This window comes from Hevea brasiliensis, chromosome 5 (assembly GCF_030052815.1).
Source record: "Hevea brasiliensis isolate MT/VB/25A 57/8 chromosome 5, ASM3005281v1, whole genome shotgun sequence".
In the NCBI taxonomy this organism is placed as follows: domain Eukaryota; kingdom Viridiplantae; phylum Streptophyta; class Magnoliopsida; order Malpighiales; family Euphorbiaceae; genus Hevea; species Hevea brasiliensis.
The window spans coordinates 107539052-107551515 of record NC_079497.1 but is presented as its reverse complement, the minus strand read 5'-3'; the positions used below and the strand labels follow the sequence as shown (position 1 = coordinate 107551515).

The 12464-nt window shown below is 34.0% G+C and overlaps 1 protein-coding gene across 1 annotated transcript; it reads right to left on the bottom strand.

The window, feature by feature from the left end:
* Positions 1 to 1265: 1265 nt before the first annotated feature.
* LOC110661191 (serine/threonine-protein phosphatase PP2A-4 catalytic subunit) lies at positions 1266 to 10603 on the bottom strand. Its single transcript, XM_021819758.2, has 11 exons — positions 10304 to 10603; positions 9789 to 9845; positions 9294 to 9377; positions 8614 to 8685; positions 7349 to 7420; positions 7044 to 7084; positions 2913 to 2979; positions 2223 to 2414; positions 2007 to 2096; positions 1805 to 1912; positions 1266 to 1710 (listed from the first exon to the last, which is right to left on the bottom strand). The coding sequence occupies exons 1-11, from the start codon at positions 10394 to 10396 to the stop codon at positions 1645 to 1647; spliced, it is 942 nt and encodes a 313-aa protein (XP_021675450.1). The 5' UTR covers positions 10397 to 10603; the 3' UTR covers positions 1266 to 1644.
* Between the last annotated feature and the right edge of the window lie 1861 nt (positions 10604 to 12464).

The window sequence follows — 12464 nt, the reverse complement described above, 5'->3', positions numbered from 1 at the left end:
GGTAATGACTGTTGGGTAATGAAGGAGCCGCATGTGTCTAAGATGAGAGTTATGGAGATGAGAATATTAAGATGGATGAGCAGCCATACTAGACTAGATAAAGTTTGTAATTAGAGTATTAGAGAAAATGTAAGAATAGTGCCAATTGAAGATAAGATGAGAGAAGGGAGATGGAAGTGGTTTGGTCACGTGAAGTGTAGACATGCAGAGACTATAGTTAGACAAGTAGAGCACATTAGGTTAGAGGATAGAAAGAAAAGAAGGAATAGACCTTAACTGACTTGAAGGAAAGTAGTACAATATAACCTAGAAGCATTATACATTTCTGAAGATTTAACCTAAAATCGTTTAGAGTGAAAAAAGAGAATCCCTATAGCCAACCCCAATAAATTTATGGGATAAAAACTTAGTTGAGTTGAATTGAATTTAAAACAAACAACTTTGATCCATTCTTTAACCCTAGTTTCTCCGCAGTTCTCAATCTCGCAACTGTCAAAGTCTCATCTATCTCTCAATTCAAATTCTTCCCTCTTTGCTAGAGTTGGATCATCTTAAATTCTTCCTTCTTCATAGTCTGCAGTTGAATTTTTCACCATATGTCATTGGTTATTTATTTTTTTATATGTGGGCAAACGGCTTGTTCATGAAATGCGAATCATTTGGTAATTTATTTTAACATGGGATTTGATTTTCTCAATTGTTATGTTTTAACGAGTTTTTGGGGTTATTATAGATTCTAGCATAGCTCGTCAGCTGTTTTAGAGCTGTTGGTTTGTTTATGATCCTGTGGTAATTAAGCATTGGGATGCATTAATGGAGTTCAAATTCATTTCAAATAGCTAATGCTGTAGTCAATTCTACACTTTGCTACCTATACTGATTTAAGTATATACAATGTTCTCTCTTATTTTGTAGATCTAAACTCACAAGAAAAATCCAAGAACATCAATTCCTATCAATGAATCGAAAATATCAAACAATTGAGCTTCGAATGTGAATAAAAAGTAGTAAGTACTAAAGTGGTCTATCTCGAGTTTGACTCTCGGCTACAGTTAATTACACCAAAAGAAAAAAGGTAATAGGCAATTGAAAAAATGGGGACATGTTTATTACGGTTTTGGGAACAAGTTCATATTCCTTGGAAGCCGTATTCATCTTTGTAGAGAAAATTTCTTTACAGCTCAAGGTTTCAAGTTTCTTTGATGTCAAACGAGAGATAGAGAGAGAGAGAGAGAGAGAGAGAGAGAGAGTGAGAGAGATGAAACTTCTAAACAACTCCGTTGAAAATTACACGGTGAAAAAAGAGTAAAAGCATCCACTAGATATCGGATACATTTATCCCCCTACAGGCCCCAAAAGGATGGGACAAAAGTGAAAAGAAGGTACAATCTAACGCTGATGGTCTGCCATGAGCATATCCAGCGAGGTTTCAAGTACAAGACACAGCTAAAAAGCACAGAATCTGGCACTACTATACATGCTTTTGGGCTCCCATAGCCACCAGTAAAGCATGCCAAGAAAGTTCTATAGATACTAAACTCAATAGATATCATTCTCTTGCAACAAGGATGCTCAACCACCTGAGCTTGAAGTAGGGATGAAGTGGCAGTTAAGTAGGTCATAATGGTGCAACAGAAGGCTGATTTAGAGGAAGTAATCAGGTGTTCTACGGGTAACATCAGGCTCTCCCCTCCTAGGAGCTGGCTCAAACTGCAACGCATCAAAGAGCACCACCCTAAGAAGTTTTTACCAGAGTAAAACAGTATTGATTGAGAAGAAATTTGGGAAAGAGAGACAAACTGACTTGGATGAAAGTGTGAGCCTTGTAATCATCAACTTCCAATATAGATGCCATGTTTCCGCAGCGGTAACAATAATTAGGAGCACTAAATATGGTAACCACCTTTTGTTCCTGCACCCAGAAAACAATGAATCTTAAAGCCTGAACTTACTGTACTGAACCCAAAATCCAGAACAACTTCATGAACTGCGAGAATAATAAATACATGTGCCCAGTTAAATCCATCCATAACAAGCTGATGTGCTCTAGCAATCAACTTCAAGTTGTTTGTATGATTAAATTGTTCAGATATATCCTACACCAAATAACAAAAATTATATTAGAGAAATTTCAGAAGTGAGTTCACGAACATAATTTGAGAAAAGAACAAAGGATAAAATAGAGACAGAAGCACACCCTTTGAAATAAAGAGAGGTGTTACCTGACCAAAAGTATATCCGGCACCTCGAGGTGATATACCCCAGCCACATCGGTCATCTGGATCAGACCATAAGAGATCACACATGGCCCCTTCATGAGGAACCTCTTGAACACGATCAAAGTTTCTTATGCCATCGAGGGTTTCAATTGATGGGGACAATCCACCATGCAGACAAAATATTTCTGACTCAACCTACAAAGAAGAAAGTAGGACTCTAAGATGTATATCATTTATTCCAAGCTATCTTTGACCAAGCTTTCATAAACAACAAATAAAGCAGAAAATTTCATCCACGAGATCCCACATATATTATTAGAGGTTTTCTATCATTGACTGTGAGAACTGAGATTTCTGATAAGCACACTCATAATCAAGTGTAGGTAAGTATAGAGCAATTGGAATGGCCATAGTCATAGATCTCCACATAAGAAAATCCAAAAACAATCTTGGTGGGCACAATAAGGGTAATATACACAAAAATGATAGAGTGGAACAATGATTATGGTGAACTTCAGAAACAAATGAATAGCACCCACCAGGATTAGTTAAAAATTAGCTCTAACCTTGTATCTCAGGATTAACAAAAACAGGTAAATCTCTCTGTAATATGTCCCCCAACATCCAAATTTATGTTACTTGCAAATTTGCAATCATTAACAGACATCATCCCCTATAATAAGTCTTACTAACCAAGGCAGTCAATGGAAAACAGTCAAAAAGGTCTGTGAAGATCTTCCAAACGTTAGCATTGCCATACCTGTAAGAAATTTATATAAAGAAATAGTATCACATATTTGCAAGAGGTGCAAGAAGCAATTACAATATTTTCTCAAAGAAGTAAGAAGCCAATTTAGAAATTTTGCACAAATCCAAACAAGCATATCAAATCGTCCAACTGTCCCCAAAAGGACATACTACTCTACTGATAGTTAGGCTGTCTCAGTAAACCCTACATCAATTGCAATATCGCTTGTAACCAACAAGCAAATTTCAAACCAGTAAACTTGGCCTTCATTAATGTTCAATTATGTTGCATCTAATAAATACAGTTATATGGCAAAAATAATTGTGCATTACATGCAAAAAAGATAGAAGGGGATCCTCCACAATCTAATAGAAATTCCGAAATGCTAAGCACAAGGCCATTTAATTTTTGCATATTTTGACCAGATAATCAAGTTATGAAGAGTCTTGAAATGAAACCTAGGATACAATATCCTAAAAAAGAGATTCCAAGTAAACCCTGCATCTTACAGAGTTTCCTTATTCCTACAAAATATCCACAATTATTCTAGTGTTCATAAGGAATTTAGAAGCTTTCCAACATCAATAGAATGTCAGTAAACATCAGCATTTAAAACACAAACACCATCATTTTCAATTAAAAATAGTCTTTTCTTTGTCACACTCTCTCTCTCTCACATCTAGATGTTCATTCAAGGGGCAAGTCAAGATAAGCAACTTGAAAATAACAAGCTTAACTAGTTCAACTCAACTCAACTAAGCTTTTATTCCAAGAATTTTGGATCAGCTATATAGATTCTCTTTCTCCATTCTAAACGATTTTAGGTTAAATCCTCGAAAATGTGTAATGCTTCTAAGTCATCTTGTACTACTCTCCTCCAAGTCAGTTTAGATCTACCTCTTCTTTTCTTTCTATCCTCTAACCTAATGTGCTCTACTTGTCTAACTGGAGACTCCGTATGTCTATGCTTCACATGACCAAACTACCTCAATCTCCCTTCTCTCAACTTATCTTCAATTGGCACCACTCCTATCTTTCCTCTAATACTCTCATTACGGACTTTATCTAGTCTAGTATGACCACTCATCACCTTAACATTCTCATCTTCACAACTCTTATTTTAGACACATACGACTCCTTTAGTGCCCAACACTCACTATCATATAATATGACCGGTCGTATGACTGTACGGTAAAATTTTCCTTTCAACTTATTGGAAATTTTGCGATCACATAAAACTCTAGTGGCACTTCTCCACTTCAACCATCTGGCTTTAATCCTATGACTAACATCCTCCTCACATCCCCCTCACATCCCCCATCTACTTGAAGGATTGAGCCAAGATATTTAAAGTGATTACTTTATGGCAGTACCGCTCCATCCAAACTAACTCCTTCCCTGTCACCAGTTCGACCTTCACTGAACTTGCAATGCATGTATTCTGTCTTCGTTTTACTTAACTTAAAACTCTTTGACTCTAGAGTACTTCTCCAAAACTCTAACTTTCTATTGACTCCTTCTCGCGTCTCATCTATCAGAACCGTCTCATCTATCAGAACTATATCATCTGCAACCATCTTGCACCAAGAGATACTCTCTTGTATATATTTCGTTAATTCATCTAAAACTAATGTAAAAAAGTAAGGGCTTACAGCTGAACCTTAGTGTAATCCAATTGAGATAGGAAAATCTCGTGTCCCCTCCCACTGTGCGCACAATAGTAGTTGTTCCTTCATACATATCTTTCAACGCTTGTATGTATCTAATAGATACCCTCTTTTGTTCTAACACTCTCCATAAGACATCTCTTAGAACACTATCATAAGCCTTCTCCAAATCGATAAAAAATATGTATAGATCTTTCTTCACATCTCTATATTTATCTGTCCAGCTTCTAATGAGAAAGATCGCTTCCATAGTTGAACGACCAGGCATGAAGCCAAATTGATTGGGAGAGATAAAAGTGTCATGACGTAGTCGATGTTACACAACTCTCTCCCACAACTTCATAGTATGGCACATGAGTTTAATTCCCCCATAGTTTGAGCAACTCTATATGTCTCTCTTTTTTAAAAAAATAGGTACTAAAATACTCCTCCTCCATTCATCAGGCATTTTCTTTGAGTTTAGAATCTTATTAAACAATTTAGTTAACTATGTCACTCCTGTATATCCCAAACACTTCCACACTTCAATTGGTATTCTATCGAGTCCACAGGCTTTACCCACTTTCATTCTCTTAAGTACTTCCTTTACTTCTATAGATCTAATCCTTCTAGTATAATTCACATTCTTTTCTATTGCTCTGTAGTCTATATTCACGCTATTACCACTTTGACTATTGTTAAAGAGATCATCAAAATAATTTCTCCATCTTTCTTTAATGTCCTCATCTTTCACCAACACTTTTCCTTCTTTATCCTTAATGCACCTAACTTGATTGAGATCTTGACGTTTCTTTTCTCTCCTCCTTGCTAATCTATAAATATCTTTCTCCCCATCTTTAGTTCCAAGTTTCTCATATAACTTTTCAAAGGCCTGTCCTCTTACTTGACTAACTGCCTTTTTCGCCTTTTTCTTTGCTATCTTATACTGTTCATATGCCTCATTATTATCACACTTAGGTAATTTCTTATACCATTCCCTCTTTCTCTTCATTGTCTTTTGTACTTCCTCATTCCACTACCATCTCTCTTTTGAGGGTGGTCCATGTTCTCTAGACTCTCTAAGTACTTTTCTAGCAACTTTTCTAATCTTTAATGCCATCTGTATCAACATATCATTGGCCTCCACATCCAGCTTCCATGCTTCAGACTCGATAAGCTTATTTTTGAACTTCACTTGCTTTACTCCTTTCAACTCCCACCACTTTGTTCGAGCTATACTATTTCTTCTGACCTTACTTGAATTGTTCCTAAACTTGACATCCAAGACCACTAACCGATGTTAACTTGTTAAAGCCTCTCCTAGAATAACCTTGCAATCCTTGTATAGAGCTCTATTTGTCTTCCTGATTAAGAAGAAGTCAATTTGGCTTCTATGTTGCCCACTTTTAAAATTTACTAAATGTGAGTCTCTTTTCATAAAGTAGGTATTTACTAGTATTAGGTCATATGCCATAACAAAATCCAGAATACTTTTTTCCTCCTCATTTCGGCTGCCAAAACCAAAACCTCCATGAACATTCTCATAACCTTGCCTATCACTTCCTACATGTCCATTCAAATCTCCACCGATGAAAACATTCTCTTCATTCGGTATGCTTTGCATTAGATCATCCATATCTTCCCAAAACCTTTGTTTACTCTCACTATCTAGTCCTATTTGTGGGGCATAAGCACTAACTACATTTATTGTTTCTCCTTCTAGTACTAGCTTTACTAGTATAATTCTATCTTCTACTCTTTATTGTCCTTTAGCAATGCGGAATCATAACAATACCCCACGCTTGGTGAACCAATGTCTTTGTTTGTCATGGCCACATTGGTCATGATTAGCACCCTACACATTGGATCACCTGTCCTTACATCATGGGCCTAGGCCACCACTTCAAGTGTCGGGTCTTTCAAGATAGGTTTAGCTCTAATACTAATTGATATGAATTATTGAGGGCCACAAGTTACTGCAGTTGAACCACAGGAGGAATAAACTATAAATGTAGAACTCACCCTTGAAATCTGGCTTGCAAGAGGTAAGTGCCTAGGGACTTATTAAGCTCTCACCAAGATTGTCTCTCAGCAATGTGGGATCATAACATCCTTATAATGCAGTATGGTCATGCAAAAGAAAACAAACGATAGACAACACATGCAAAAAATATTAATGTCAAAACTCAAAACAAATACTACAAAGTTCATTTGTGAGCAAAAGGAATCTTCAACATAACCTTACGGACGTTGATGCTGACAGAAAATCATTTGTTTGGTACAAATTATCTTATCTATAATATATACCCATTATTGAGAAAAATATAAAAGAAAAAACACACGCAAACGCATACATTCTTACTATTCAAATATAATACCACTATTAGAACAAAATAAGTGACAAATAGAGGTTGTGTACAAAAAACTCACTTTCGTAAACATTCATCATAAAACCCATAAACCTGAGTAATCTGCCAGGAGCAAGAAAAAAGAAGTTACAAGTAGATTAATATCCAATCTACAATTCCTGGTCAATAAAGTTAAATGCAAATTAAAATTTAAAATAACAAAATTTAAAATCAACAATCCACAATAAAATGAAGCATTGTTTATTGTAACACATATTAGACAAATCAAAACAACTTAAAATGCAAATGTTGATTAAATGTAAGTATTACAACAGTTGTTGATTAAAAGTAGATAACTCAATGATAAGGAATATGAATGAAAATTACTTGGCGACTTTCATGGTTTCCTCTAAGAATGGTTATTCGCTGTGGATAACGTACTTTAAGCGCCACTAAGAGCTGCATTTAATAAACAAACAGCATCAGTATGTAAAAAAAAAAAATGCAAATGTTTCAAACATTTTATGTGCTTTAGGAAAGCCGCAATCAATAATTAGCTAGAACAATTACAATTGACTAACATGAGGATAAAGATCTGGGCATGTGCATTCGACAATTATTTTAGCTAAACCAAACATTAAAGGCTGGTATGAAATTCAAAGATTCACTAGAAGTGATCAACAAGCCATGATATGAGGATCATTCTTGTATCAGACTTCAAACACTTACACAATGATACATATTTGTGCCACCAACATATATTGTAAATTTTTTTCCACAAGCTTCACCGACTATAGAGGTAGGGCTACCAGCTAAGCATGGAAAGCCAAAAAGTTGGAAACCAATTTGAAACCAAAAAAGGACCAAATCAAAAGAATTGGTTATCCAAACCAATTGGTTTGTTTACAATTTTCATTTAAAAAGAAAAAAAAAAAAGGCTGATGGTCAATTGAACCAAAACAAAGTATATTGTAAATTATATTTTAAAATTTATGTAACTATTCAAAGAAAAATAAACATTTTTTAAACACTTTTCATTTTTTAACTATAAATCCTACAATTTTATAATTTAATGTTCTCATGTGCTTATAAAAGTAATTTAAAAAAAATAAAATAGTGATAATTAAAATATACATGTTGATATATATTTTTCATAATGTAGTAATGAATATTAAAGAATGGCATTTTACTAAAAAATTATAATTACTCAAGATTTGCTGGTGAAATTCGAGTTTAAATTAAATACCATACATTGAATTTCGCTCATTGAAGAAAACCTAAAAAACAGATCAAACCAATCCAGTAAAAACCAATAAAATCAATTAGCCGATGTTTACAATTCAACTAACCAAACTGCAATCACCCCAAGTCATAATCCAAGTTTAGATTCCACACTCATCTTGCATAAAAAGCTTGATGTAATAGTATTTGAGTAGAAATAAACATAAAGTAATTAATTATTTGTGACATTAACTTTGTCACGAATATGACTGATTTTAAAATGACTAAGATAACAGTGTACCCATAGCAAAATTAGCTTCAAAATATAAACAAGGAAATTCAATTGGCACATCATGGCTAAGTTGTGCTTCTTTTTTTTGGTATTGTTACGATGATAATTGGGAAAATGAGAGGATTGGAGATATAAATACCGTCACAGTTTCAACAGAGTAATAGCCCCGATCCACATAATCTCCCATAAATAAGTAATTGGTATCTGGACACTGTCAATAAATATCAAAAAATGGTCAGAAAAGTTCAATCTGAATGTGATAGGAAGAATCCAACAAATGCCTTGCCAAAATATCCAATGAGGAAGAGAGGAAAGAAAATGCCAAAAAGAACTAAATTTGCAATTTGCATAACCCATTCTTTTGCATTATGTTAAATTATATCTAAACAAATACACAAACAACATATTTTAAAAGATCAATGAAGGAAGCAATTTTTGTTTTTGTGAGGAACTCTATGAGTTCCAGAGACATGAAAGTAAAATCATATGAACTCAGCAGACACTAAGATCACATTTTAGTGAATAATATTAATGGGACATCAAGCAAGGAGATTAATGAAACAGAACTATATTTAAAATCTTTGATACGGATTATGGAAACTGATTGTCGGGATGTCTTCTAATGAAATGCACTAAAAATATCCATGATAAAATAAATAAAAACAAGCAGTTTCCTGACCAGTGGCAATTTACTTGACTATACCTCATGGATACTTCAACCTTCAAAGGCATTGGCAGGTCTCAATAAATTATTTTAGACAATCCCTCAGCTGAAACAGAAGAGTTAAAATACAAAGTTGTCATGGTCAGAACTGATACCTTCCCTCCAATTCGAAAAAGTTCTGCAAGATCATGAAACTGCCCATGAATATCGCCACAGATTGTCACAGGGCTTTTCACAGGCTGAGAAACAGGAAACAATTTGAGAAATTAATATTTTATAAATTATCATTCCAGTAATTTGATGCTTAGAAGTGCATGACAAATTTACTCTTAATAGTGGCCAAAGACACATTACATCTGGAACTGGAATTATAGGTCAAAAGAAAATGCTAAAAAGAATAACCACTACTCAGATGAAACAAATCTGAAAATTCAGTCCAATGAACCAAACGAAAATTTTTCAAAAGACTATAATTCTGCATGAAACTGAAATTTTGAAAAGACAGCCCAATTCCTATGGGCACTGTATTATTACTAAAACAATATTCTATTTTTCCCAAGTATAAAATTAACAACAGAGAGGGTAGGGGTAGTAAATTCAGCACCACAATTGAATTCAAAGTTCAAGCCAAAAGCGGTAAAGGGCTACACCTGAACACTGCTTTCTTGCATCAGTATCTCCTTAGCCTTGTCACATAATGCTCTGACCTGAAAGGAAAGAAATCCACATGAATGAGTTAAACCATTTTCACACAATCTCATATCATCAACTAAAGTCAGCAATCCAGACACTCGAAATGCACCCATGAACAAGAAAAGAGATTTGCAATGGATAAAGCATTACAATCTCTTACTATTGATATTCCTTCATTTCAATCACATTTTTGCAATGGCCAAATGCGCCAGACTAGGATGAAATGGGAATTATAATTGACCAGAAATCTTTCAAAAATAAAAGATGAATATTTTGCGAATCATACTAGATGTTTCCTATCGTGGCAATCCTTCTTCAACCCAATAAAACAGATCAACCTAAATATAAATACCATAGAAATCAATTGCCAGACCAACAAAACAAGTCAATGGAGTACATTATTAAAATTTCGAAATTGATATCAATTTTCTATACTAGGTTCTCGGCAACCAAACGGAAACTGAAGCAGAACCTGGGGCTCGGAGATTGGTTTGCACTTTATGAGCTGCGAGATCTGCTCATCGAGATCGGTGATTGAATCTGAAGATAGCGAATTCGAGCCCATCTTGGTTGTTTCTCTTCGGCTCTAAGACCAAGAACGGGTTTACGGTATCCGGATTAGGGATAACCCTAACCCTAAGATTGAATGAGATGCTTCTTATGTCTTGTTTTCAGTTTATGGCAGTTGGTTTGCGCCGCGGACGAGGAGGAACTGGCAGTGCGCGCTAAGGAGTGAGGTAATTAGCTAATCTCTTCGTCACTGCAGTGAGAGAAAATGTCCAAAAGCGTCATTTCATTTAGAATAATTCCATTGAACTATTACAGAATTATTCTTGCTTTCTTTAAAAAAATTAAATTAAAAAAATTAAATTATTTCATTTTAAATATTATAATTGATAAAAATAAATTAATTAAATTAAATTTTTACAAAATTTTAATCCCCAATTAAAGAGTTAGTGTTTTCATAAGCATGCAATGCTCAATAAAACGACACTTTAATTATCATTTTTTTAGCATTTTCAATTTATTTATAAAAACACTGATATTTTCTAAAACTACCAATGTTCCTTAAATTAAGTCACATTAAGGATTATTTTGATAAATAAGTCAATTTGTAAAAAAATAATAAGAAAAAAAATATATAATGTATATAATATATTCTATTTTAGCAATATTCTATTAAAATTTTAAAAAAAATAAATATTTAAAAAAAAAAACTTGAGTATTTTTTTTCAGTGATGTGACAATTTACTTATAAAGGCATTTTGTACCACACCACATTATTTTAATAAAAAATTTTAGCTTCTCGTTATTTTGATAAATATTTTTATTTTAATATTTTTTAACCATAAGATTCTATTATTTTTTTATTGTTATTTTTAAATTTAAGATTTTATTAGGAATAGAACAATTCAACTAAACTAAATTTTTATCCTAAAAATTTATTGGGATTAGCTATATGGACTTTTTTTCTCCACTCTAAATGATTTTGGATTAAATCTTCGGAAATGTGTAATGCTTCTAGGTCATGTTGTACTACTTTACTTCAAGTCAGTTTAGGTCTATCCATTCTTTTCTTTCTATCCTCTAACCCAATGTACTCTACTTGTCTAACTGGAACCTCTGTATGTCTATGCTTCGCATGACCAAACCACCTCAATCTCCCTCCTCTCAACTTATTTTTAATTGGTACCACTCCTACCTTTTCTCTAATATTCTCATTACGGACTTTATCTAGTCTAGTATGACCACTCATCCAGCTTAACATTTTCATCTCTACAACTCTCATCTTAGACACATACGGCTCCTTCATTGGCCAACACACACTACCATATGACATGGCCGGTCGTATAGCTGTACAGTAAAATTTTCTTTTCAACTCATTAGGAATCTTGCGATCACATAAAACTCTCATAGCACGTTTCCATTTCAATCATCCGGCTTTAATCCTATAATTAACATCCTCCATCTACTTGAAAGATTGAGCCGAGATATTTAAAGTGATTACTTTGGGGCAATACCACTCCATCCAAACTAACTCATTCCCTATCACTAGTTCGCCTTTCACTGAACTTGCAATGCATGTATTTTATCTTCGTTCGACTTAACTTAAAGCCTTTTGACTCTAGAGTATTTCTTTAAAGTTCTAGTCATCTATCAGAACTATATCATCCGCAAATATCACGCACCAAGAGATACTCTCTTATATATATTTCGTCAATTCATCTAAAAGTAATGCAAAAAAGTAAGGGTTCACAGCTGAATCTTTGTATAATCCAACTGAGATAGGAAAATCTTTTGTGTCCCCTCCCACTGTGCGCACAATAGTAGTTGCTCATTCATACATATCTTTCAAAACTTGTATGTATCTAATAGATACTCTCTTTTGTTCTAATACTCTACATAAGATATCTATTGGAATACTATCATAAGCCTTCTCCAAATTTATAAAAATCATATGTAGATCTTTCTTCACATCTCTATATTTCTCTATTAAGTTTTTAATGAGAAAAATTACTTTTATAGTTGAAAGATTGGGCATGAAGCTAAATTGATTGGGAGAGATAGAAGTGTCATAACGCAGTCGATGTTCCACAACTCTCTCCCACAACTTTACAGTATGGCTCATGAGT